At 38.6% G+C, this 26,720-nt stretch overlaps 4 protein-coding genes across 6 annotated transcripts; 1 reads left to right on the top strand and 3 right to left on the bottom strand.

Annotated features, from left to right (window-relative positions):
* Positions 1-83: 83 nt before the first annotated feature.
* Positions 84-12,418, bottom strand: LOC134869752 (uncharacterized). Its single transcript, XM_063891634.1, has 18 exons — positions 12,393-12,418; positions 11,486-11,649; positions 11,220-11,264; positions 10,929-11,038; positions 9,643-9,812; positions 9,242-9,402; positions 8,645-8,855; positions 7,890-8,183; positions 7,479-7,709; positions 6,089-6,133; positions 5,336-5,496; positions 5,193-5,237; positions 4,678-4,784; positions 4,151-4,320; positions 3,627-3,790; positions 2,926-3,136; positions 1,269-1,475; positions 84-911 (listed from the first exon to the last, which is right to left on the bottom strand). The coding sequence occupies exons 1-18, from the start codon at positions 12,397-12,399 to the stop codon at positions 613-615; spliced, it is 2,802 nt and encodes a 933-aa protein (XP_063747704.1). The 5' UTR covers positions 12,400-12,418; the 3' UTR covers positions 84-612.
* A 427-nt stretch (positions 12,419-12,845) lies between these two features.
* Positions 12,846-17,163, bottom strand: LOC134870141 (5-hydroxytryptamine receptor 3C-like). The gene is made up of 9 exons (XM_063892184.1): positions 17,104-17,163; positions 16,774-16,940; positions 16,623-16,667; positions 16,237-16,343; positions 15,893-16,062; positions 15,536-15,699; positions 14,726-14,936; positions 14,223-14,432; positions 12,846-14,122 (listed from the first exon to the last, which is right to left on the bottom strand). Exons 1-9 carry the CDS (start codon positions 17,108-17,110, stop codon positions 13,845-13,847), a joined length of 1,359 nt encoding a protein of 452 aa, XP_063748254.1. The 5' UTR covers positions 17,111-17,163; the 3' UTR covers positions 12,846-13,844.
* Positions 17,164-17,983: 820 nt separating this feature from the next.
* On the bottom strand, positions 17,984-22,263 carry LOC134870140 (5-hydroxytryptamine receptor 3C-like). 2 transcript variants are annotated; one of them, XM_063892181.1, is made up of 11 exons: positions 22,138-22,263; positions 21,910-22,007; positions 21,723-21,777; positions 21,254-21,417; positions 20,853-20,897; positions 20,614-20,720; positions 20,034-20,203; positions 19,536-19,696; positions 19,017-19,227; positions 18,705-18,890; positions 17,984-18,560 (listed from the first exon to the last, which is right to left on the bottom strand). In XM_063892181.1, exons 2-11 carry the CDS (start codon positions 21,934-21,936, stop codon positions 18,274-18,276), a joined length of 1,413 nt encoding a protein of 470 aa, XP_063748251.1. In that variant the 5' UTR covers positions 21,937-22,007; positions 22,138-22,263; the 3' UTR covers positions 17,984-18,273. The 2 variants fall into 2 exon arrangements, with proteins under 2 accessions (XP_063748251.1, XP_063748252.1); XM_063892182.1 differs by having other exon boundaries at positions 21,910-21,963; positions 22,138-22,231.
* Positions 22,264-22,345: 82 nt separating this feature from the next.
* Positions 22,346-26,576, top strand: LOC134870139 (uncharacterized). 2 transcript variants are annotated; one of them, XM_063892179.1, is made up of 3 exons: positions 22,346-22,652; positions 24,286-25,990; positions 26,252-26,576. In XM_063892179.1, exons 2-3 carry the CDS (start codon positions 24,307-24,309, stop codon positions 26,521-26,523), a joined length of 1,956 nt encoding a protein of 651 aa, XP_063748249.1. In that variant the 5' UTR covers positions 22,346-22,652; positions 24,286-24,306; the 3' UTR covers positions 26,524-26,576. The 2 variants fall into 2 exon arrangements, with proteins under 2 accessions (XP_063748249.1, XP_063748250.1); XM_063892180.1 differs by lacking the exon at positions 22,346-22,652 and having other exon boundaries at positions 23,011-25,990.
* The last annotated feature ends 144 nt before the right edge of the window (positions 26,577-26,720 follow it).

Genomic DNA, 26,720 nt, shown 5'->3' with positions numbered 1-26,720 from the left:
CTTTTGAGACCAAAAGAGAAATGCATTTTTGTTTTCAAATGTAAAACAAGGAAAAGAAGCAAACTCTCCCACTTCAGCACATGCAATGATGGGATGTTTGACTTCTGTATTTGAAAATGACAAATTAATAATTCCACACCTCTTGCATATTAAATATTTGTAGCTCTAAACTGAATATCACTGAAAGAGAAATGTTTTGATAACAAGTGAATCCTCGTGATTCATGACCAAAGACTTGCTCAACTTATGAGCTTTCTGTCAGCTCCAGCTGTACAGCGTTTACTGCTGATAGACGAATTTTAAACTGAAGATTGTGAACATGGTAAAGATCGTGGTTTAATTGTCACTATGAAAAGGCAAATGCAATTAGCTCAAAGCAGCACTGTTACTAAGTGAAGCCTCACACACACACACACACACACACACACACACACACACACACCGAAAAACTATATTTTGGCATGGCACCAGACTACATTTGGCAATCTACAAAGACACCTTTTATATTTCTTGTTAAAAAATGTAGACCAAATAATTAATTGTCACAGTTTATCAAAATGAAAGCTGCCACTTTCTCATTTTCTCAATCAGGTGTTTAGCCCTCTAGGTTAATCATACTGTATAGCTACTCCTGCTCCAGATACATATAATGGTGATGAAGCTGACAATGAGGAAGACGATGTACAAGCAGAACAGCAGACGGTCCATGACTATCCCGATCGATTGCCATTCCTCAGTGGAAGTGCTCCCCTGGAAGTGTTTGTCCACCTGGAGGCGGATGGCCAAGAGATCTCTACTCAGCTTCCTCAGTTCTTCCAGGGCTGGCTCTATAGGCTGTTTCTCTGGAGGTGTATAACCAGGGGTGCCCTGAAGATGAATCGCTGAGATGTTGTTAAAGCTGAAATCTTTTTCTGTAAAAAACAAAGAACAGCTTATTTAAAATCTGTGAAATAGACAAACTGGTGCTGAAAAAGTCTATTGCCCAGTCTAATATCTTATCCAATGGAGGTGGAGAATAGTTTCTTTTTGGCTTGCAGGTGCACTACAAAAATGATCATCAGGACACTTAAAACATTCCATCATTATCCTACTGTTTGAAATATCTGCATAAGGAACAATATATAAAACCGTAGCAGCAACACAATCCCAACCAAAGGGAGCTCCTGCAGCAACATGGGTAGGCCTACACCTTGTAAGATTGGAATTTTTGGGTAAAATATTCATATATATGTATTTTGTAAATAATAAAAATATGAATAATAATACACCTTTAGCACGTGAGAGGTTGACAGTGATTCGGTTGCTCTTTTTCTTTGGAGGGAGACAGACAACCACAGCTAGATATCGTAACACGATGACACTGAGCCAGTGAGGCACCGCACTGTACTGACTCGAGCTGAACTGCATATTAGTGATCAAGACAGTCTCCAACAGGCTGGCCACCATCAGAGCAAGGCTGAGGCAGAAGAAAACATCTGCAGTAAACAAAGAACAACAAAATCAGGGAGGATTTAGCGCACGTATTACTAGGTACTCTATGAGATAAATGCAGCAAAAGTTCCCCTCCATGGTGCCATTCCCGTGAATACAATTTGATCCTGTGCCTTTTAGCTTTTAACGTGCCCTGTGGTGCTCCTTTCAAGTGAAGAAAAGGCAATGGACCTCTAGGGTGGCCCTTAATAATTAAGACAACGCCATGCAGTGCCATATAGGTTGTATTCTAGAAAACTTTCTGTATGCTGGTGCCCTTTTATTTGCATCACCCCTGTTCCTCAAACAGCCTGGGGCCACCGTTGCATATTAGTCATCTTCTAAATAAATGTAGTCATATCCTGGTTATAATCTCTTAGGGGAAATGCTGTTTACATAAAACTTGAAAGACCAGTTACTCATCTGCTTTTATACTTTATTGGGGTGTGCCTTTGATACTGTAAGAACCAGACCATAACCACTGCTTATTTCCAGGTAAACACACTACACAAAGTCATTGAAGCAATTTTATACAAGGAGAAACGGAGACACCCATTGGCAGGTTGAGGTTGTTGTCGAGCTGAATCCATGGTTTTATTTTTCTATTTTATCTACATGTGGGCCTGACTATCTTTGTTTTCGACCCAGATTATATCAGTGTCAGTGTTCAAGGTATATAATAAACGAGCACACATAAGCCTCATTATGTTTAACTTCCATTGGGGATAATCATCTCGTTTTGCAACTACAGTTGGGGGTCTTTCAGGGGATATAAACAGGAAGTACATTAGAGGCAGAAAGTTAGCATTGGGCTACAATTTGAACCCTTTCTTTAGAATATTGTTAACATTTATTACAATTTTGCAATGCACCTATTGATGAACTATCACTGTATTATTTGTAATACTGAAACAAGCTTAAAAAACAGTTATTCTCAGGCGAGTTCCAGATATTTAGACGTTTAATCGGGATGGACATCGGGGTAATGGTAAGCATAAGGCAAAATGAATAAAAAATTATAATAAAAGTATTTTGTTTGAGTTGACTAAATAATTCTGGGGTAGCCTGCTTACGAAATGTGTGTGTGTGTGTGTGTGTGTGTGTGTGTGTGTGTGTGTGTGTGTGTGTGTGTGTGTGTGTGTGTGTGTGTGTGTGTGTGTGTGTGTGTGTGTGTTTTGGTAATTTTTGAAAAAATGTTTTGGTAATTTTTGAAAAAATACATTTATAAAAATATATTTGATGCTAGCTTGTCATCACACAAGTAGTAATAGCCAAGTTAAGCATAACATGTCCACCCTGTTAGTATTTTCCACAGTAATAGTAAGAATGGTAGGAATGACCCGTTTAAAAAACACATACAACATCAAATTCCGTGCAAAAGTATCTTTAAAAAAAAAATCGTATCAAACTCTTTTTGAATAAAATAAGTGAACAGATCAAAGCAGGTTCACTCACTGATGAGAGGCGTTGTCTCCCCAGTGGTGGGCAGCAGGTCGTTCATAATGAGCAGGAAGACGGTGTATCCCAGGATGAGGGTCATCTTGAAGGAGGATCTGTCCACACTGTGGGGAGGCAGCATAAAGCTGAAGAGGTCCACTGTGATGAGGAAGCAGCTGGGGATCAGCAGGTTCACCACATACAGGATTGGCTGACGTCTCAAAACGATCTTGGGAAGGGACAAAGGTACAACAGCTCAACCTTTTTTTGCTAGTCTTTTGAGATCTATATACATTTTTTCTGAATTCATGCAACACAATTCCTTTTGGGTTTCTTTTCACATGGTGTCAATTAAAATTGGCATTTTTACTTAAATACATCACCACTGAAACATTTTATATGTAGTAGGCCTATATTTTACTTTATCCCACCCCACCCAACTACAAAACATTTCCACTTCTAATATTATATCCTACATCAAGAAATGATGTGCATTGAAACGTTGTTGTGATCTGCTAGATGTCCTGGTTGCAATCATCTATTGTTAACCCCACATGGGCATCTTTTTTATCCTCTACAACCTCATCACGCTTGGAACTCCATAAAGGAAAGTATGTTGATTTCTTTTAAACTCACAGTATACTATGTCTAGTCTATATTGTATCAAATTCTAATCAAAATAAGTGACTAGGCAAAATGTCAGTTGTTAAAGTCCTTACATAGTATTTGATCTCTGAGTAGCTTCCCTCACTTAAAACCAGTTGGGCGTCAGGATTTACATGGATCCCTATAAGCTTCCACTCCCCATTGGTCTCCAAAACGTTTAGGGACTCCTCCAGGATCTCTTCAGATGAAGTGCCTTGAACCATCCTGATGTCTGAATCTTGACCAACATTAAAGGCATAGTTTTGAGTTTTCAGTCGCCACTTGTGAAGTCTTAATATCTCTCCACAAACATTGAGATATTTGGACACTTTAAAAGGGCTTTTCACAGTTTAAATTGTATAATTTGACCGTGACAACAGCACATCTGATGTTTTGTGTAGCCTTGTGTCACACACATTTCTTTATCAAAACGTTAAGGTTAAAACAAGTTCACCTACAGTATACAACTGCGGTGACTGCTTATACATTGTGTAATAGCAAAGCTGCATTTTATTCTGTAGTGATTTTTGAAAAAAGTAATGCAGTCTAAATAAAATCCACTTTAGAACATCTGCATTTAATATTCAAGAAGGCTTACTAAAGTGTAAATATGATCCAAAGGTCAGTGAGCAGTTTTGGATATCGAAGGGGAAAGTGTAGATAATCAATCGACAGGAGCTGATCACTCCGATCGGTTTATCATCAAATACATGACCTGTGTTGTTTAAGTAGACATAGGGAGTTTTGGGAGATGTGTCCTCAGTCATGCTGAAAAAGAATAGAACAAAACATTTTAAATATTAAGAAATAAATTTAATACATTTCCTGATGAATAATACAAGGACCAGAGGGTTCCCTTCCCTCTCCGACAGCCTGCTCTTTTCATTGTTCGTTACATTTAAATGTTGTTTAATAAAAATTGACTAATGAGGTAGATAACTTACATTTAATACTGCTGACCATTTAAACTAGATAGACCAACAACTGTAATACTTTAAACCTGCATGGTAATCTCTCCTATTCCCTTTCTGTCTAAGATTGATTTCGAAGTGCTGAGTTTTACTTTACATCAGCACTCATTTCTGTGTATTGGACAATAATTGGAAAACTTTCTTCTGAGCTTACAACTCTGCAATGCGGACGTCTGGGATCCAAAGCTTTTCTCGTGGGACAGAGACTCTTGAGGTTCCACATTCCTCGTCATCCCAGCTCAGTCCCTCTATATTCCACTCCTGCATAAAACACATCAACAACCAACTGATGTACAGCTTAAAAATGTCCATTGTAGTCTTTCATCCGTCACTACATAAATTAATAACAATGACGTTCCATCCAAAACACCATTATGTCATTATTTAAATTATGACACAAAAATTAAGACTTTTGACTTACACTATCAAGTAAACTTTAACTGAAGTTTATTCCATCAATTACTTATTATTTTGAGTGTTTAGAGAAATCCAACATCAGACTTTCACCCCTCAGTGGAATACAAAAAAAGCTTATTTTGGTAATTGTATTCAATAATGAAATCATAATAATAATTTAAAAATTGCACTAGTAGCATACAAATATCAATGTAGTGGATTTAAATAGTCAAATACTTAGTTGATACTTTTTTCAGTTTTCTAAGAACTTACCAGAACTTGCCATATGAGTGTTGTCAGGGATTGGGATTTTTCGTCCTGCAGGTGAGAAACGGTGTTAAGTCAATTAGCCATTGATGACTTATTCAAAAATGTTTCTCAGATACAGTAGCTCGTGCAGTCATGAAAAGACTTACCACTCCTACGATTGCCACCACAGTGATACTAATGGTTATGTTTAGTGGACTTGAAAAGCTATTTACAGGTCGCAGTAGTTTTTTAGGGAATAGATTCCTCTCAAGTGCACCAAACAAGGATTCAGGTGAAGGGCTGGTGCAGTTAAATGCTGCTACAAAACCTGAGTTTAAAGGGAAAGCACAATGTGTGATAAAGCTCATATACAGGCACACGATCCATTTGGACAAACACAAAGCATAGCAGATCTTTCTTGCTGTATACGGTATAGGTATACCAAGTGAATTACCTTGTTGTTGTTTTTGAAATAACAGGCTATTTTATTATTGGAAAAACAAAGGGCTGTTTTTGCAATATTAATGCTCAAAGCCCAGAGTGGGTGCACTGATGGCTGCAGCATCCTGAAACAGGGCTTAGAAAATATATAAAATAAAAATCCGACACAAAGACTCCTCACCCCGTCTTAAAATGGAGTATAACAACATAATTAACATGTGACATTAACAATCTGATATTTATCCTGTAGTTCATAACAACGTTTATATTATTGAATGAGAGAAGACAATACATTCATTGAATTTAACTTTAGTTTTCTAATTAAGTATCTTTTGACAACAAACAGAACACAATCCTTATCATGTTGTGTATTTAACATTCAATGTACCATGAGGATCAGATGTAACTAAATTGCACCTTAATAAAAACAACTTAACAGGTTGCTTTCATTTCCCATTTATTTTGTAAATATCTCTTACCGTGAAGCAGCATGAAACAGATAAAGATGAGCTCAGCAGATTTCACTTTAGTCATTTTAAGCGGTTATCCTGACAAATAACTCACTTCTCAAAACAAAAGTCACTAGTATACTCCTTCAAATGAAGACTTTTTGCCAGAGCAATATGATTTTACGAATAATTCAATCAAGTGTGTCTCCTCCTCCAGAGGCAAATATTGACTCTAGAATTTCATACATAAGCACACCTACTGTAGTCTAAGCCTTCTAGGTTATTCCTAGTTGCTTGCAGGAAGCTATTTGTCTGATGCTTTAGCATAATGAATGTTTGGATTGTACAACAGGTTTTTAAACCCATCTTCTATTAAAATTGAATTAGATGTGTCAACATGAGGCCAATGCAAAAACAACAGCGCTGGATACACAACTATGCTGTTATTAGTTTTTGAATGGTTTAGTATGTAAGCATGGACCTGTTTGCTCAAAACTCAGAGAAAGCTGAGGGTGATGGGAATGCCATTAGGCTTGCATACTGACATTGCCATCACCAGAGCCATAATGCTAGCAGGCCTCAAAACACGAATGAATCATGGTCCACATTACATTGAATCGTCCTTAATTAAATGGTTTTAAAGCATTTAGGAAAGATCATGTCTTATAGTGCTATTATTTTCCCTGCTAACAGGTTTGGTCTAGAACTTTTGGAGCTAAGTCCTATGAATCTCAGACTGAATTACCAAGTCATTACTACTCCATTTGATATGTTGCTGGTAGCTGTTTTTCTGTGGTAGATATGGTTTGTGCCAACCAAATATAAGCATCTGAAGTCATTTTCAATAACATAAGGCTCTGTCAGATAGTGTACAGTTACCATAGATTAAACAAGTTCACTTAAATCTAGATTCAAATATGGAGACGGCATTATGTTAATGCACATATTCTTTAATAAGTGAATCCTTTAGGTTTTTATACAAGATGTCCAGAAATAAGAACATGATCAAAATGATTATATTTCTTCCAACAACTCCACATGATAAAAAGCTGAGGCAAAGATTTATATAAGATTTATTGAGGACAACTTATCTTTATATGGAAACCAAAAAGAAAGTAAGGCTGGTCAGCAGTCTGTTTGATCTCATGAGATTGTCGTTGCCCTTCAAAGATAAAAAAAAAAGAGATTGGGGCATACCGATTGATTTTCAGCCTTTTATTGTTGTCTTATTATCTAATATAACAACAATTTCTCCTTGCATAATTAATCTGAACATAAAGTAGAATTTTAGAGGTCTTATAAATACGGACACAAAATAAAACTCTATCAATCAAACATCAGATACTGAAATCTAGTTCCACAGAGTTCTTATTAATTTATTACTTAGACATACGATGAACTGTCCCTGAATAGATCCCTTATGTCTGGTTGATCCAGACACACCACATGCAGATGATGACCAGCGCATAACATGAAATGATCAGCAGATAGATGCGGAACAGTAGGAAGTCAAGGACGTATCCTACGTGACACCACTGGTCCTGCAGCTCGTTCCCCTTCTGCAGCGAGGTGAGATGGGCACGAAGGTCTCCCAGATATTGACAGATCTGTTGCAGTTCAGGCAGAGCGGAAACATCTAAGGAGAAGAGCAGTGATAGGAGGGATCTGAGTTTATATCCAGTGAATGCCAGCTTTAAAAACGGACAACCCTAGCATTACCTTGCACATGCATGACTAGAGGAACTATCAGCACATCTGACCTAATGATGAAACTAATAACTTAAAATGTTGCTTAGTGGAGAAGTAGTATTTCTAACTGACTGATTTTGATTACCTTTGTTGGTGTTTGGGTGCTGGGCGGGTGTCTGGCTGGTTGGCTGAATGTTCCACGACTCCGAGCTGCCATTTGAACTTTGAGGTTTGTCCTTCTGTGGTACAGAGGGCGGCTGGACGTCCTCGGGCCATCGGTAGCAAATGAGGTTGGCTATGTGTTTGAGGACAACCACTCTCACCCAATTTGGGACTTCTTTAGATTTCATGGAGCTGTGGTGGAGGACATTGGTAATGATGACCGTCTCCAGTAGACTGATGACCATGAGGGCCAGACACACCGAGAAATAGATACCTAGATTAAAGGACAGATTGAGAGATCCAAGGATGGATATTAAATATGTCACATTTACAAACCTTATTTCCTCAGAAGGCAGTGAAACTCCCAACGTCATCTTGAACGCAGAATTTGAGAAACATCAGAAATATACACTTACAGTACATTTCCTTAAATATATAGTGGCTTAGATCACGTTAACATTTTAAAAGATGTTAAAATTGCAATACAAAACAAAAAAAGACACGCTAGAATCAGTTCATTTCAGTTAGTATCTCTGTGTAAGCTGATGAAACACTTAACAAGACAGGAACATCTCAAAACTGTGTTGATTGAGCAAATAAATAAATGAAAACGATTACTACTATGAAAATAGGTAAGTGGAATCACTGTTGATAATCATGATGTGGGTGATGTTAGCTAACCCAGGCTATGATAGCGCTCAGGTTACGCCACCTCTACATTTCACCACTTCTGACCTATGAGTGGCGTGCCGTTGGCTGTGCTGGGCAGCAGGTCGTTCATGATGAGCAAGAAGACGGTGTATCCCAGGATGAGGGTCATCTTGAAGGAGGCGCGATCCACACTGTGGGGGGGCAGGTAGAAGGACATGATGTCGATGAGCATGAGAAAGGAGCTGGGGATCAGCAGGTTCACCACGTAGAGGAGAGGCTGCCGCTTTATGACCACCTAGTGAACAAGAGGCAGTTTAAAGAGTCTCCCCACCTCAGAGGCAACATGGTTTAATGACAATATGGGTGCTAAAAGTTGTTTTTCTTTAGGAACTGTTTTATTTTTGCTTTCTTGATGTGTTGAACCTGCAATAACAGATTTGACCACTTAGAGGCAGCACAATCAAGTTGTGAACACAGCAGTGACACATACTGTACTATATATTCTCTCATTGTTCTTCTCTACTGATAAAGAGCATGTTTAGTGTTTGTCGTTACTCGTTTGGAGGTTTTGGGCTATTTCTTATCTACATATTTGTACCTACTGATTGCCTCTTGTGCTGCTGTATTCCTGTACACCCTTACTATCATTGTGTCCCCCTTAATGACAGCACCTGCACTCACCCAAAAGGTGATGATGTCCCACTCGTCGATCCCAAACTGGAGGATGGAGGTCTCTCCCAGGATGTCTACTAGCTCCCACTCTCCGCTGGCTGCCAGGTAGCTCTTTGAGTTTCCAGACATTTCTTTAAAAGTCAGGGCTGGACCCAACCTCACATCCCTTACTGTGAAAGAAAAAACAAACAAGATATGGCACAATTAAAGTTAATCTATATAAATAATTCACAAGTTACTCGTGCAAACTACAGGACCTATCTGCCTAATATTGTATGTATTCATTTAGGACTGTATGTTCAATGCCCCCTCGTGGTTGCAGTGATTCACACTTTAAAAAAAATATTTGAAATGAATAAAAGGACCAGGTGATTTTATGATTCTGTATATTTTGGAAAGCTTTTTCTTACTAGTGTGCATGTAGGAGCCAAATGTAAATGTGCAATTCTGGACATCAAAAGGAAAACTGAAGATCTCCAGGTTGCAGGATGAGACGAGCCGAAGCATCCTGTCCCAGCGGATGTAACCTGTGTGGTTGACGTAGACATAAGGGCACGCTTGGGAAACATCGTCATCTACACTGGAATGGATAAGATACAGGTTGGAATAAAAAAGATGTTTAAATTAGTCGCTTCGGGAAGCAAATAACAACATCACTTTCACAGTTCATACCACAATTCTGCTCTCTTAGCTTTGCATTCTGTCTTGTCAGATATGTTTTCAACAGATAAATAATCCTGCTCAGAAACATTAGATGGACATATCCCATACCTGCCTTAGCAGGATCAACTAATCCCACTCCTTCACCCTACTTTCTGGTTCTAAAGAAACTGGGGAACACGGAGGAGGCAATCTTTTGACCAATAGTAGAACGACTGATGACTAAAAGACTTAATAGAATACCATATTCATCAGTGGAAAAGTCACCGATGACTATGGTACCTATTAAGGATGAGCAATACACGCACCCCTGGGAGCCTTTTCACACACAGTGTAGCCTTTGAGACTGATGTAAGTGCTGCAACACAAGGGAGCGATGGAGCAACTGGTGCACCAGATCCCGACAGAGCAGTTGTCATTTTAGTATCACCAGATTGTCAGTGAGAAGCTTGTTTCTGGCCCTAGTTCAGATTGGACCTGAGGGTCTTTGACAGCTTCAAGATGTGCAAGAAACTCTGGTCCATGCAGGAAGCAGGATATCTTCCCGTCCAGGTCGGTCTTGACACCTCTGTGTTGCAGCTGAATAGTGGGCTGTATTTACAGTACCATTTACAGTTCTGACTTTTTCCAGTGGAAACCTGTGATCTCCAGTTCCAGATGCACAACACCAAAACACTATACATGCTGATTGTGACGAACTGATATCTTGTTGGCCTGGTCGTTACAACCTACTGGTTTATTTTGTTGTTTTTTAACATCGTTTTTTCCAGAGATTGTTAACCGTAAACAGCTACCTAATAATATTGATTGACAATTTTTCTTTGGAGTGCAACGTCAGACAAATGCTTCTTCGTGGGTAGATGGATGTACCTACCCCAAGTTTACAAATATCACTCCGATTTGTAGAGGTAATCCATTGTACTTTTTCATGTAGTTCAGAAGTGTTGAAGTTTATTTTTAGCCTTATAGTTGTGAGTACAATACCCTCAAGGATCCATTAAAAAAAATAAAAACGTTTTACAGCTGGTTAACTCACAACTCATAAACAATGATGTCTGGAGACCAGAGCTGATCTGCTGGGAGAGAAATCCTTGTGACGCCGTCACACTCATCAGGGTCCCACACCAGAAACTCATGTTGCCAGTACTGCAGTGAAATAAAATCAATCCGAAATAAATAAAAATGTTTTAATATTGAAACATAAAGTTGTTTGCTTGCCTTTTAATTTCATGATCTCTGTATGTGATCCTTCTGTTGTTACAGGAACATCATACATCAGATTGCAATGCATTTTTGAGAGTGTAATGTGTCTTTCCATGCGACATACCTGTCGCAGCCACAAGAAGGTAGTCAGTATTTGGGTTTTCTCATTCTGAAAGTAATCATTGGTTAATCTCAGGTGAAGTCTTAAATGCAATGATTTTAAGCAACTGACATGATAATTATATTAAATGTATTATCAATTCAGAGATGTATTTTTGCAAAAATAAAGAAAATATTATTAAAGCAAACATATTCAATTAAGATTTAATAGTGAAGTTTGTAATTTCTTTAATCTGGATTTTTTTTGTCGGATCGTTCACTGACACTCACCACACCCAGGACAGCATACAGGGTGAAGGAGATGTTACTTATGGTGGGGTTGCTGAGGTTCACTGCTGGCCGGAAGGACTTCATGTCAAACACATCCCTCATGGACTCACGGGTCGGCCCGCTTTGGCCTTCTTTACAGGTCAGTTTACTGCAACATAGAGACACTGACCAGAGAGAGGACATTTATAAAAAAAAGATTTACTGTGGCTTTACTTCACAAACCTTTAAAGGAAAGCTATTCTCTTTTTCTAAAATAAGATAAAATAAGATGGAGCTTGAATGATCCCTGTAGGGAAATTCAGGTGTCAAGGCAGCAACAGCACAAGCACAGAAATTACACATGGAATATACACAGGAATTAAAAGAATACAAACATTAAAAGTGAAATTAAAAATAATACATACATAAAAAGATTATTGATAGCTTTAATTAACCTTGTAGATAAAATGCTAGACTTTGTGTTTAGAGGTTTACCTACACACATGATTGAAAATAACATTTTAGACAACTAAGACAAATTTGTTTTAAATAACAACAATTAAAGAAATGATTTATCTTCATAACAATATCCTCATATTTCTTTTAGTAATAATATTAGAAATGGGATAACAATGACATTCTTATATCCAAATATACCGTAGCGGACGTAATCAAATTATTAATATGATTTATTAACAAATGGAAAATAAAGTGGTTAGATGAATGATGTCAATTATAATCAATATCACTGCACTGTAGCATCATTTAGACTTCAAACAGGCAGGATGCATGTCTACAATCACTGCTCAACATTCACATGAGGATAAAGAATGTTTTCTGTTGCAGAGCTAAATATGCATCACTGTAACAAGACTGCATACATTACTACAAACAATAAGTTGGTAAATAAAATAAAGGTAATCATTACCTGACATTGAGAGTAGAGCTGAGATGAGGCTGATTCTCTGCATAGTTGTACTCATGCTGGAAGTTTTTGAGGAACTAAATATCCTCCACAAACAACAACCTAACCAGAAGTAAGCAAAGTGCTCCTATAGGCTGTTTATAGGATGCACACACACTTGTTTTTTTGCCACCTAGTGAAAATTGAAATGACTTATAATGACAATAATTCTCTGGAGACTAACCCTTTAATGACACCCACTTTATGCTCTACTTAGTCAGGTCACTACACTTTGGACACAAAACTTTTGGACAACCGTTTTGTACCCAAATGCTAACTGAGTCCCCGTAATGTGATCAGTTTTGTCCCCACAACATGAGTAATAAAAAGACACATACAAAATCAAATGTATAAAAATGACTTTTATTATGTGGAAATTGTGGACATAGTTTCTTTCAAACACAAACTCCAGTGAAGTATATATAATATATCGCAGGTAAACACATACTGATATTGCTATCCTTCTGAGGACATTCATTCTGCATTATTGGATAAACATTATTAGAACATTACAGTGAATTGCAGTATGTGCAGATGGGTCATAACCACTCAGAATAACATAAGCCTTGTTGTTCCACACCTCCAGTAAGCATTCAACCATTTTATTTTTCAACACCTCCACCTATGGGTGTTACAATCTGTTCCAGTCTCAGTGCTGTACCGGGTGCTTATTAGGGTTTGAGGCTTTTCTAGAAAGTTGAGTTCACGGAAGTGGAGGAACACATCTATTTCGATCAACTTATGATAATTATTCATTTTTGAATGCAATTTCTGAATTTAACTAAAGTTACATTTCTGTGTACTTCAAGTAAAAACCTGCCTATTATTATAATGATAAACTGAATGTGAGGCGGACATGCAGTTCTGAGATCAGATTTAAGTTTCTGTTTTTGTTTTTTGTGTTGGCTTACCAAAGTCTAGATATGATCCAAAGGTCAGGGTGCAGTTTTGGATATCGAAGAGGAAAGTGTAGAATAATATTCGTAAGGAGCTCTGACCGGCTGATCATAAAACACACCACCCGTGTTGCATAGGTAGACATACTGTAGGATGTTTTGGGAGAGCTACCCTCATTCATGCTGGAAAAATCATCTTTATTTTTCTAATAAAAATATAATAATTATATAATAGCACAACAGCTGTACAGTTGTATACAATTTGCTGCCAGATATGAAATAATGTTTATTGATGGTGTGATTACTCTTGTTATCTAACACATCAGTACGTTTGTAGACTAATAAACATTATTTTAACTTACAACTCTTTCCCCAGTTTTTCTTATGGGACAGAGAAAGATAGAGGCATGTGTTCTCTTCTCTTTTCCAACAAGGAATAAAATAAATCTTGTTTTTAGGGATCAACAAAGCATGATAACAAATAATAGTTCAGAATCCCCCAAAATATGAAAAAAGCATTTTAGCTAGAAACTTTTACCCAGATTATAAGGATGGTAATGAAGCTGACTGATATGAAGAGGATGTAGATGCCGAACAGCAGGCGATCTATGATGAGACCCACCTGGACCCACTCCTCCGAGCTCTGGCTTTCTCCCTGCTTCTGCTGCACCTGGAGGCGGATGGCCTGCAGTTCCCTGCCCAGGCTCCTAAACTCCTGAAGGGCCTTGTCGTTATTAAGCTGTCCCTTCTGTTCTGGTACCTCAATGTTCGCTGCCACTAGAGAGAAGACTTTCATTTCTGTTGCAGAGGAGGTGAGGGGGAAGGTGATGGATTATTGCAATGATTTTCTGCATGGTGACTTCTGGAAATGTTTCATCATACAGTTCTTAAATTGTACCTTGTGCAGCAGGATTGTGGATGACTGTGTCCTCTAGATCTCTGGGCTTTAGAGGAAGCCTAACCAGGCGACTCAGGATTTGAAGAACCAAGACTCGGACCCAGCGAGGGACTGGAGAGTAGTGAGCGGAGCCACACAGCAGGTTGGTGATGATGATAGTCTCCAGTAGGCTACTCATCATCAGAGCCAGGCATAGCGCCAGGAACACATCTGGGATTTTTAAACAGTAAACAGTTGCCTTTTACTCATAAAGCAGAAACAGAGTAACATTAGAGAGTAGGAGTTGTGCTTCTGTCCTTTCAAAGTAAATTAATTCGATTTTCACATCTGTTTTGATCTCCACTAACATCAATTTGTTTCTGGCTTCTAGATGCTCCACTTTGTTTTCCAACTAGTTGCTAACCCAAGCTGCTGGTGCCTAAACATGGACTGGGGAGCATTACCTTTACTCAGTTATAATAATAATAGTTAACCAGTGCAAGTAAGAAGTATTGTCAACTGACTTATGAGAGGAATAGTATTTCCAGTGGTGGGCAGCAGGTCGTTCATTATGAGCAGGAAGACAGTGTATCCCAGGATGAGGGTCATCTTGAACAAGGAGCGGTTACTGCTGTCTGCAGGCAGCAGGAAGCTGAAGAGGTCCACTGTGATGAGGAAGCAGCTGGGGATCAGCAGGTTCACCACATACAGGGTGGCCCGGCGCCTCACTGTCACCTGTAGCAGGGTATACATTTGGTAAACCACATTTCTGAAGTTATACAACAGTACAGATGTACTAACTTGTACATTTAATTATATGACATGACATCTAAGTTAAAGTTTTCTACTTTTTACATTGGCTGCAAAGACAGCAAGTCTTTCCATGGCTAAGAATTTTTGTTGTGTTTGACATTTTTGAAAAATAACTTCAATCTGAACAACTAAGAAAATGTGTTGAATTCGAGTTAGTAAATTGCATCCTAAAATGCAGCCTTTACATTTGAACAAAACTGTGCTGTATGGTGAAAACTCACATTTGGAGTGTCTGGATACAGTACAACGGTTTAACAGATGGACTACTGCATATGTTCATATTACTGATGTAACATGCATACATCCATATGCATGGATTCATATTTCATTGTTTTATTCAGCCTTAAGCTTAGAATTCTTTGTATATACTATATATCATAAGGTCTTTTGTGACATAGACTAAAATAGGCTCTATAGACTTTTCAACTCTATTGCTCCTTCTACATTTTACTTTCAGCTTTCGTGTTGTGTAAATAAGATAAAGCATTACAATAAGGTGTCAGTCAAAAGTATGTCCTTACAAAGAAACGAATCTCTTGGTACAATTCTCCATCCCCAGCATGTAGCGTAAACTTCTGCTCTGTGAGTCCAATGAGTTCCCACTCACCCATGGTCGTCATCACTTCTTTTGATTTGTTAAATAGATTTTCTACAGAGGTAAAGAGGTTGAGCTGCAGAACAGCCACTGAACAGGAAAAAAATAAAAATGATTTAGTCAATGCTTTTGTGAGACCTTATACATGATGACAATAATATTGAAATATGCACAATCCAATTTATTACATTCCTATACAAAAAAAGGCAACATACGTTTGAATATTTAAATCTCAAGGACTTTGTAAATTCAAGTCAACTTTTTTGAAGTATTTTGTACTTACTACGGTGTAAATAGGAGTTAAAGCTCAAACTGCAGTTCTGGATGTCAAATGGAAAGGTGTAGATGTCGAGTCTGCAGGAGCTGATCACTCTGACCGGCAGCGAATCCAGCACAAAGCCATTCGAATACAGATAACTGTAGGGCACGAATGGAGCTGAATTCTTCTCCATACTGCAGGACGGGAAAGACAAAAGCCAGTTAATATCTATGATCATATCTTCGTTCTGTGCACAAATAGGAAGTGCTTAAGTTAATACTTCAAACGCACAAAAAACGTAAATACAGCTTTAAGTTAATTAATCCACAGCTAATGCTGCTCTTCTCTACATAGAAGGTGGTACTTACAATTCATTGATGACCACATCTGGTACCCAGAGCAGTTTCCTTGGAATTGTAATCGCTGAAGAACCACACTGTTCTGGGTCCCACTTCACAAACTCATTTCTCCATGTCTGCAACACAAATCATGTGGATACAATCGAAAAACCAGAGTAAAAACAGCCTAAACTAATTTTTTCAGATTATATGCTGGAAATGTTACAGCTATTTAAGATGTTACCAGCTAGTGACATTTTAAAATGTCTTGTGCTCCGGTTGGAACAACATTAATAAAGGGCAGTATGCTTTGTTGTTTTTCCTTTTTTTTTTTACAATAATGGGTAAGGGTATTTTGTTTTTTGGTAGTTTAAGTCATGAAGTATCTAGAGGTCTGTTGATTGTAGACTACTTACCATATCTTGCCATATATATGTTTTAAGGACTTGAGCCTTTTCATCCTGAAGAAGAACAAACAATCAGTCATACAGTATATATTCCCTCCAGACCATAAATATATACAGTATATATGGCCTCAAAATTGATCGAGATTATATTGTCCCTTACCAAGCCCAAAATGCCAAACAGGACGAAGCCAATGCTGACGTTGGTGGGGGTTGATATATTCATGGTAGGTCGAACATCGTTTAGCTTGAAGACCGGTTGGAGAGCCTCGAGCAGGGAAAGTGTGTCAGGTCGAGAGCAGTTCTGCATGATGGAACTACACGGAGCTACTGGGATGAAAATAAACATTTGTCATTCTAATTGTCAAATCACAATAACTGCACATACTAGTAGCAAGTAAAGGCACTGCCCAAATGTATGAATTATCAAACTAAAGAAATAAACGGTATAGTGTATTGTTGAACCCAGTAGGAGGTGAGGAGATGTACTTACCATGCATGAGCACAGAGATGAAGATGAATAGAACCTTAGAAGGCTTGACTTTCAGCGGGCAGCGCTAAAAACATTAACATTGGGTCAAAAGCCGTTGTTAGTTTGGGTGATGTGCTGGTGGTTTAGGCTGTCTTGTTTCTACACACATTTTAGGTGAAAAAATACAGACTTGAACAGACTCTTGAAAAGGGATTATGAAATATGTATAATTACTTTAAGACCCAATTCTACACGCTCGTTTATTTAAAACGTGGCCTGTCTGAAACCTCTGAATACCAACAGTAGGAAACCCTCAGAAAATATCCAGACATGACGCTATATATTTATTTTTAATAAAAAGGGAAATTGTGAGTTTCAATGTTACCAACATGAGAAAACTATTGCAGATTTTATATTTAAATGTGATCAACAGCACACCAGGGAATGTTTGGGCTAATATTTGTCCCCTCCGTGGCAAGTTCTACATATGTACATAGTTTAATAACATATATTTACCTGCAAAGCTTGTTAAGCACTGTGAATACATATAGTTATAGTTTGAATACAACGTACACTACATTGCAGGAAGTATGGCCTTGCATGTTAGTCTATGTCCCTTGGTTGTAAGGGATATCTTAATACAATACTATTCAGTGACATAACGACAGCAAAATGCTTCCCTAAACCTAACCCTATCCCTAACCCAAAACCTTTAGCTTGACTGTGAGCCGTAGGTGCCTGGCCTATCACTGCAGTAATAGAATATAGGATGCAATACTGACATTAAAATTAATGAATAAATAGGAAAACAATTTGAACATGATTATTATGTTTGAAATAAATGTCAATCGCAAGCTGAATGCATTTTTTAAGTAATTTTATTTCTTTTACAATGGTTTCCAATGATTTTAGAATGGCACAACGAATGCAATTATATGAATGAAATATAACAAATGCAGATACAACCGCTTAAAATGCTTAGAACTACATCTAATAAATGTGATAAAGGAAATGTAATGTCCGATATTGATGGTATGCTCATTGGATACGACTAATTATAAAACAATAGATTAAGAATATGTTTAAATATCTTCAAACCAAACAAAACAATAACAATACCAGTGTGATTATTACTCAACAACTTTTTGAGTCATGTACTGTATGTTGCCCCTTTAAACAGGCAGCCATTGTCTACTGGCTATATGAGTTCACCCAGATTATGATGATGGTAATGAAGCTGACTGATACGAAGAGGATGTAGATGCCGAACAGCAGGCGGTCTATGATGAAACCCACCTGGACCCACTCCTCCGAACTCTGGCTTCCTCCCTGCTTCTGCTCCACCTGGAGGCGGATGGCCTGGAGGTCCCTGCCCAGGCTCCTCAGCTCCTGAAGGGCCTTGTCGTCCACCACTGGCCCCTTCTCCTCTGGAGGTCCATCACCTTTCTGCTGTGTCGCAACAGTGTAGGGTTTCATGCCTAGTTTTGAGAAAAAACAATTATTACATTCACTTCTTCTAAGTGGTGTATGTGTATATACACCATCCATCTTAATTACTCGGTAATTGTCATTTTTTGAAATCTTACATTTCTAAATTTCATTTGTACGGTATGATTAAACACCTGAATCTTTCTTTTTTTTAGTCTTCTGAGGCAGGCAAACGAGACGGCCCAGAATTTGCAGAACAAACACTCGGACCCAGCGAGGGATGGGAGAGAAGTCGGCCGAGCCACACAGCAGGTTAGTGATGAGGATAGTCTCCAGCAGACTGGCCACCATCAGGGCCAGGCAGAGGGAGAAGAATACATCTGGCAGAGAGAAGCAGGAAACAGGTTGGCACCTCACTACTGTAAACAACAGGTGGAAAGCTGCTTATACTGGTCAAACATTAAAATTGAACTGAACACAGTTCAGTAAATACAATGAACACTGACTTATGAGAGGAATGGTGTTTCCGGTGATAGGCAGCAGGTCATTCATGATGAGCAGGAAGACGGTGTATCCCAGGATGAGGGTCATCTTGAAGGAGGAACGGTCCACACTCTGGGGGGGCAGCAGGAAGCTGAAGAGGTCCACAGTGATGAGGAAGCAGCTGGGGATCAGCAGGTTCACCACATACAGGGTGGCCCGGCGCCTCACTCTGACCTGCATATAGAAAATAACCACACCTTTGATACCTTTTCTAAGCACTTTTAAAAATTATCTGAGCTTTTACATTCTTTTTCTGTTAAATATACTTATCATAACGCAGTCCCAATACCGTATAATTACTGCAGCTACACAACTAACATTTTGAATGGCACTTTTAATATATTACAAGACAGAATGATAAAGCAAACTAAGATCATTTTAAACAGGCTTGCTTCAAAACCAAATATACACTTTTAAACTCTGAGACTGAAATGTAATTCAAGCCCAGGTTGTGAAAATCACTCACATCAAAATGAACTTACATTAAATACAAGCTCATCAATGTAATCACCCTCGCTATGTTCTTCAATGTGGTGGGAGTCGATATCCAGCAGCTCCCACTCTCCCATGGTGGTCATCACGCTTTTGGATTGACTTGTGATGGTTTTTGCATCCTTATTCAGGAAAATCATTATGTCCTTAGCTGGGGAGAGAAGTATATAATCCTGTAAAGTTAAGGCCACACAACATACCTACATAACAAAAATATAGAAATGTATATTTTCTAAATATTGGTCTGTATTTCTTTTTAAACATGATTATAGTGTATATAATTAAGTTTGGTTAGTGGCCATGGTAAAAAACAAAGACATGCGTTGTAAGGTAGAAGTTGACGTCAGGACGTTCAACATTTGATTTGCTTACAATAGGTCCACGACAATTTACTGCCTCTTATATTTACATATGCATTTACATTTCCGCTTTCCAACCTGGCATACAGAGTTATTTTAGGAAAGGAAATTAGACATTTGGTGTCTTACCTAAGTGGATGTAAGAGTTGAAAGTCATGGTGCAGTTCTGTATATCGAAGGGAAAAGTGTAGATATTGAGGTTACAGGAACTGACCACTCTGATTGGTTGAGCATCGTGCACCCTACCATCGCTGTACAGGTACACATATGGGACAAAGGGGGCTGTGTTTTCATCCATACTGCAAGACAGGAACAAGCCGAGAAGCAACGAGTCAAATGACTGTCAAATAAGAGCAGTGCACCTTAAATGTCAGAATTTGAAGTGTCCCCTTGTCAATAAAACCCACAAGAAACAAAATTTAAAAAATCAACAACAAATTGATCCTTCTTTTTCCTGTTAAGCATAAACCTGACAACACAAAAATGTCAACCCGCTGTACTGGGAGATCTTTCTTTGACTACAATGAACACATGCATTGCAGCCCTGCTGATGGAAATACTCCCCAGTGCATCACATTTCCAAACAAATATAACCCTTAAATAAAATGCACTATTTATGTTTTGCGATGTTTGGTAAAAACTCCAGTTCCCAATTGTTTTTGGAAATGATTTGCTTTTTCTGAAAAGTATGCATATAATGTATACCCACAATTCATTGATGACAATATCTGGCACCCAAAACTTTTTCCTGGGAAGAGAAATTTTTTCGGAGCCACACTGCGTTGGATCCCAGCTGACAAACTCGTTCATCCACCACTAAAACAAAAAGCCGTTGTCATTGAACAGATCTGGTATAATTTATGGTAAAATAGCACAATTTACTAAAATTACAATCTTTATCCACGCATTCATGTTTAACACGTAATGATGGGTCATTGGCCTACGTACAAAATGCTGCCAAAGGAAGGTAAGCAGGAGTTGACCCTTTTCATCCTGTAAGACAAAAACAGATGGTTTAAGACTGAGAAGATGTTGAGGTTTTAATATATTTCTTAGGGAACCATTCAAATCCTAAAGGAAGTCTCAGTGGAGCCCAGAAAGAAGCGGTTTAATTCAGATTTCATTTGGTTGAAGAAAGAAGCAGAATAACAGAGGATGCTGCTTTTCTGGTGATCTGTAAATAATAAATATAATGCATAATATTGAATTATACATTCTTAAAGCTCCTCCTGGTAGAAACATTATTTTAAAGTGATTTGCCTAACATACTATACAACTGAAGAGTTTCATGCTAAGACAAGAGCCACATTCGCTTTCAAAATGATCCTTCAATAAGAGCTGAAACATACCACTCCTAGTATTCCATACATGATGAAGGACATGTTGACGTTGGTGCGGGTGTTCATGTTCATGACAGGTCGGATGGCACTCAGTTTAAGGATTGGAGTCAGAGCCTCCAGCAGGGCGGGTTGGCTCGGTTCAGAGCAGTTTATTACGATAGCACTGTGCACAGCTGAGAAGAAGATTAAAAAATGAAAAGCTCCATGAAAAATGTCCCTTAACTTTTTAACTAAATTGACAATGAATTCACAATAATCACTAGAAATGCATGAACTTTCTGTACAAATCTTTATGCACAATATAAAGGAATATAAATCTTCCTGCATTTGGCAGACAATTTTTCATACATACAACATAGTATAATTGTGCATGCATTGAACTGCATTTTTTCATTCTATGCAACCTTTGTGCTATTTGTTTTAAGATGTATTTTATATAAGCAGGCCTATTACAGTTTGCTTCCCAAAAAGCTCTTACCTGGTATCAGGATGAGAAACATTACCACAGTGGCCATGACTGATGGTGGGAGGCTCTAGAATATATAACATTAACATTAATTCTTCAATGTAAGTAACTAAAATGACCAATATTATTGTATTGTGTATTTAGCCTTAGAAATAACACCTAAAAAATACACAACATGCAAGGCTAGGAGATACTGTACCTTCAGTGTAGCCCTCTTGAGTGTCATGACATCAAGAGTTGAAACTTTATCTTTCTACAATTGTCAGATGGAAGCACTTTTTTAATGGAATCACATGTCTGGAAATCACAGAATGATCATCACACTGCTCAATATGAACATTTGCTTTAGTTGTCAATTGCATGAACAGGAGAGTCAAAAAAACATTGATAACCTTTGTCAGAAAGCAAAGGCATAACCACCACTTACCTGGCAAACTCACTTCAGCAAGACTGAATTCAGCGTCGGTGTCGAAGATATAAAAACTGCCAAAGTAAACCAAGCGTGATGTGGACAAACCCCTGGCAAATGATGTGGGAAATGCAAGGCAGCTACTTTCCCTGTAGGTGCAGAGCTGGGCAGTATTTTAACTACATGTATTTGAAATACGTATTTAAAATACTTTTCAGTATTTTGCATTTTGTATTTTTACAAGATTGGAAAAAATGAAATGTAGTTTGTATTTAAATACTTTGAGGTGCTGTATTTGGGTATTTTAAATACAAAAATACTTTGCAAAAAACCTTTTTTTTAAATCAGTAAAACTAAGCGAATCACCAGAGATCTTTGGGTCAAGACGTAAATCACGTGACACGCCCAATCGAGACTTGAACGCGACCATTTTTTCTCCGCGACGTCAGCAGTCATCACTACTACAGCAGTGAAGAGGACCTGCACCTACACGGCTCTGTTGCTGGCTTTTCGAGGCATGAAACAACACTAAGGTGAAATGTTTTGTATAAAAAAAATGCTACAGTCTTCCCACACACATTGTCAACAGAATTACACCATAAGCACTAGACTATTTTCGAGTGTTAGCTTTCTCTTGAATGATGAGTGTTTGATAGGCAGGGGTTGATAAATGACGGTCAGTCAAATTGCTTAGGTCAGCGAAATTGAGCAAGTTTCTTAGAGTGTAGCCTAGGTAGCTTATCAAATATAGACCAGAGAGGTCAAACATGAATGCTTGACTCGCAAAAGGTAAACTAGTACTAAACGTAAGATATGGTGATTAAATTAGCCACTCTCACTGAGGACAGTTAGGAGATCCAATTTTAAATTGGATGAAACGGTAGAGGAACACGGCCATATTATTTGATGTTAAACGAGAAAGGACCCGTTTCTATGACCCCCAATAAAACAAATAACGCCAGTTTTGTGTTTAAACCCGTAATAGCCCCTGTATCGGCCTAGTGATGTTGTAGGAGCCCTCGCAGGCATGTTCCCTCCCACGGCAAGACCTCGAGCTGGCGAATTCCTTTTCCACTCGGTACCAAATTCTATTACCAAACGAAAGAATGAGATAGGCTAAACTGGGCTCATAACAATGTTTTGAGCCCAGAACGATCCATAACTATAACCTGTCAATAAAGTACTTATTTATTTATTGTGAAAAAACGTGAGAAAATTGTGTTGTTTAGGGGCTTGGGCCACTTGACAAATGTCCATCATAGAGCAGTAGGCTAGGTCTAAGCATTTCTGAATAATATTAAGTCTTCTATGTTGATTCATACTAACTAATTATATGGAGATTCAGTTCCTGTTAGAGCTCCAACCAAAGCTAGGGAGGATCCTTGAAAACCCACTTTTATATAATCTTAAACTACACATTTAGCTTCTAAAATCATATTCACACTTGGCTTTTTTTTTTTTTAATAGTCCATTAGAGACCAATACAGTAGGCTGTATTAAGCATTTCTAGGGCATATTATTTATTTTATATTTGTATTTATTGAAAACTAATTCAGTATCTGTAGATCACTAGATTTGGAGTCACTGCCTGTTATGGCGCATAGTAGTTAGTTTTGTGCATGGAGCTTAGCTCAGCTGTTAGCAGAGATGTCAAAAGTAAAAGTTAAAAAAAAAAGAAAGAAAAGAAACACAGTTTCCTTCCAACACAGGTAACTTATCTGAGTAACCAGTAGACCTGTGTACTTGTCTTACGATCAGCTGACTACACTGGTTGGATCAAGTTTGTGGTGGGTCCTTGTTAGATTGTTAGAAGTGTTTTTCAGTAACAACGCAGTCTATCTATCCCATTAGGTACAATGGAGTAAATGGTCTAACAGCTATGTAATAGGCTACCACGTGCTAGTGTTGTACTTACACCAGAAAATGTACTTTTACTTTTACTTTTGACACCTCTGGCTTTTAGTTTTTCCACTTCCAAACGCTTTATCATTAGTATCCTAGGTAATATTTCACTTGGCAGGTTAGAAGAGCCCTTTCATGCAAGTGCATATAGTAGTCAGTTTCGGATTTAATTGTTTTTCCTTTTTTTATGATGTGATTTAAGTGTGTGTCTGTTGAAGAGTAACTGACTAACAACTTTTTTTTTGACAATTTCGTTTGAAATAGAGGATGTCCCACTGAACTGAGATGAGTGACAATCATGATGATGAAGAGGCGTCAGGTGAGCCTCAAGCCACCACATCTTCAGAAGGTACCACTGGGCCTAGGTGTGCCATATTGGATGGGAAATTCTTCAAAGTAGTATCTCAAAATCCAAGTGGAAAGATAGAAGCTGAGTGTCAGCTGTGCACAACCAAGAAAGCCATTATTTGTGGCTCTTATCAAGCAACAACAAATTTCAAGACACATTTGAAAAGAAAACACCCAGAGAATCTACAGGAATTTGAAAATTACAAAAAGGAAAGTGCAAGTGGCCAGCAGAAGAAAGCCAAAACATCATTAAGGCAGACTCGTTTGTTTGAGCATGCTAGCCCAACAATATCACAAAGTAAAGTCGACTCCCTTGTGAAATCCTTTGTTGTCAAAGGAATGCACTCATTAGCCACCGTTGAACAAACAGAATTCATCGAGCTTGTGCAGGGACTTCACCCAGGTGCCAATGTAATGTCCAGACGGACACTCGGACGACGGATTGATGAAGAATTTGCAACAAAAAAAGCATTCCTAAAAGAGACGCTTAAAAATGTTCGCCGTGTTTGTACAACAGTGGATATTTGGTCAACAAAGAAAACCAGTTATTTGGGAGCAACAGTACATTGGATCAATGGAGACACGCTGGAAAGGCAGTCAGCCGCTCTTGCCGTTAGGCATTTTCCCAGCCCCCATACTTATAACCGAATAGCAGAACTGTTGGATGAGATTCACACAGAATATGGGCTGTCTTCAGACACCATTGTGTCTACAGTTACTGATAATGCATCCAACTTTGCAAAGGCCTTTAAAGAGTTCAGTGTCACTGGAAAAACAAATGACCCAGATGAAGTTGAAGAGCTGGACGATGAGCTGTCCTTCCTGGTCATAGATCCTGAGAGAGAAGAAGCATCTGAGTGTTCCATCATTTTACCACCACACCTCCGGTGTGCGACACATACTCTGAGTTTAATCTCAACTACTGATGTCAAGAAATCGATCACTAGCAATGCAACTCTCAGCAGGCTGAATCATTCAACGATGGCGAAGTGCTCAGCATTATGGACAGCATCTGGCAGACCAAAGAGTGCTGAAACGCTAGGCAAAGTAATCGAGCAGCAACTCAAGACACCCTGCATTACAAGGTGGAATTCTCTGCATGACTCCTTGAGTCAGTTGTCATTCTTGCGTGACAAGCTCCCTGATGCCATGACTGCCCTGCAACTTCCACCATTCAGGGAAGTCGAACTGGACTACATTGAGGAATTTTGCAGAGTGTTACGACCGATTGCCATCTCAATAGATCGGCTTCAAGGGCAATCTGCATGCTATTATGGTGAGCTGTTGCCAACACTTTTCACCATTCAAGCCAAGCTGGAGGATCTGCAAGCATCAAACTTGAGGTACTGCTCACACGTTCTTCAAGCAACCATAGCAGGGTTCAAAAAACGCTTCCACAATTTTCTGATGCTGGAGCATGACGTGAATGAGGCCATCCTGGCAACCACAACACACCCATACTTTAAGATGAGGTGGTTACCCCAGAGGTTGGCTTCTGAGAAGAGGCGAATACAGCAACTGATGCTGCACTCAGCAGACGAACTCGGACTTCTCTCAGAGAGTGACGGGACCACACCGAGCACAGAGGAGAATGACGAATTCTTTGTGTTCACTGATCAAGGTGAGAAGAATTTCTTTACACTTTAAAATACTTAATTATGTAATTTACAATAGCATGTTTTACCTTTTGGTGACAATTTCAGTATTTATACTTTGAAGAATGCATTATTTGGTCCTCGGGGGGGAGTTTGTGCTAGGTATTGCTATGACCCTGTCTGATTGTTGTCTATCTGTCTGTTTGTCCATGCATAGTGTCTGGCAGAGGCCAGCTTGCCATCTCTGATTGCTCTTGTTTTTTTTCTGTTGTCTTCAATCTCTACAGGAACAGTCAACCAGCTGGAGGCCGAGGCCTTGCCCAGCCACAGCAAGGCGGAACTGGAGACCCTTCATTTTTTGGAGGATCCCAGAAAAGACCTGGCTTCACTAAATGCATACCCTTTGATGAAACAGCTTTTTGTGAGATTTAACACAACCCTACCATCCTCAGCCCCGGTTGAGCGCCTGTTTTCTTTTGCTGGCTTAGTGAACCGGCCTCACAGAAGGTCATTAACACCAGATATGCTGGAGAAGTTGGTTGTCCTGAAGAACAACTGATCTGTTTTTCTGTTTAATATGGATAAAATAAAATGGATTTGAATGTAGCGTTAGCTGTCTCCTTTTTTATTTATTGTACATTCCTCAGTTTACAGACAGTATTCAATACAGGCATTATCTCGCGTGTATTTTTGTATTTTCAAAATACAAAATACTTGTATTGTATTTAAATACATTTTCCAGACCAGTATTTTTGT

The sequence above is a fragment of the Eleginops maclovinus genome, chromosome 9 (genome assembly GCF_036324505.1).
Source record: "Eleginops maclovinus isolate JMC-PN-2008 ecotype Puerto Natales chromosome 9, JC_Emac_rtc_rv5, whole genome shotgun sequence".
Taxonomy (NCBI): Eukaryota; Metazoa; Chordata; class Actinopteri; order Perciformes; family Eleginopidae; genus Eleginops; species Eleginops maclovinus.
The sequence above is the reverse complement of the archived record's forward strand: the minus strand, read 5'-3'. Positions and strand labels throughout refer to the sequence as shown.

Coding starts and splice junctions, on each gene's coding strand:
- LOC134869752 (XM_063891634.1), bottom strand. Junction 9,813..10,928: donor GACATCATTGTTTATGAGTT/GTGAGTTAACCA, acceptor TATCCATTCCAG/TGTAGATGACGATGTTTCCC. Junction 6,134..7,478: donor TGTCTGGATCAACCAGACAT/AAGGGATCTATT, acceptor AAATGACTAAAG/TGAAATCTGCTGAGCTCATC.
- LOC134870141 (XM_063892184.1), bottom strand. Junction 14,937..15,535: donor ACCAAGAGATTCGTTTCTTT/GTAAGGACATAC, acceptor ACCCTGCTACAG/GTGACAGTGAGGCGCCGGGC. Junction 14,123..14,222: donor CCACAATCCTGCTGCACAAG/GTACAATTTAAG, acceptor CCTCTGCAACAG/AAATGAAAGTCTTCTCTCTA.
- LOC134870140 (XM_063892181.1), bottom strand. CDS start 21,936: ATGACACTCAAGAGGGCTACACTGAAG. Junction 20,204..20,613: donor GATATTGTCATCAATGAATT/GTGGGTATACAT, acceptor CCTGTCTTGCAG/TATGGATGAAAACACAGCCC. Junction 18,891..19,016: donor AAACACCATTCCTCTCATAA/GTCAGTGTTCAT, acceptor TCTCTCTGCCAG/ATGTATTCTTCTCCCTCTGC.
- LOC134870139 (XM_063892179.1), top strand. CDS start 24,307: ATGAGTGACAATCATGATGATGAAGAGGCGTCAGGTGAGCCTCAAGCC. Junction 25,991..26,251: donor CTTTGTGTTCACTGATCAAG/GTGAGAAGAATT, acceptor CAATCTCTACAG/GAACAGTCAACCAGCTGGAG.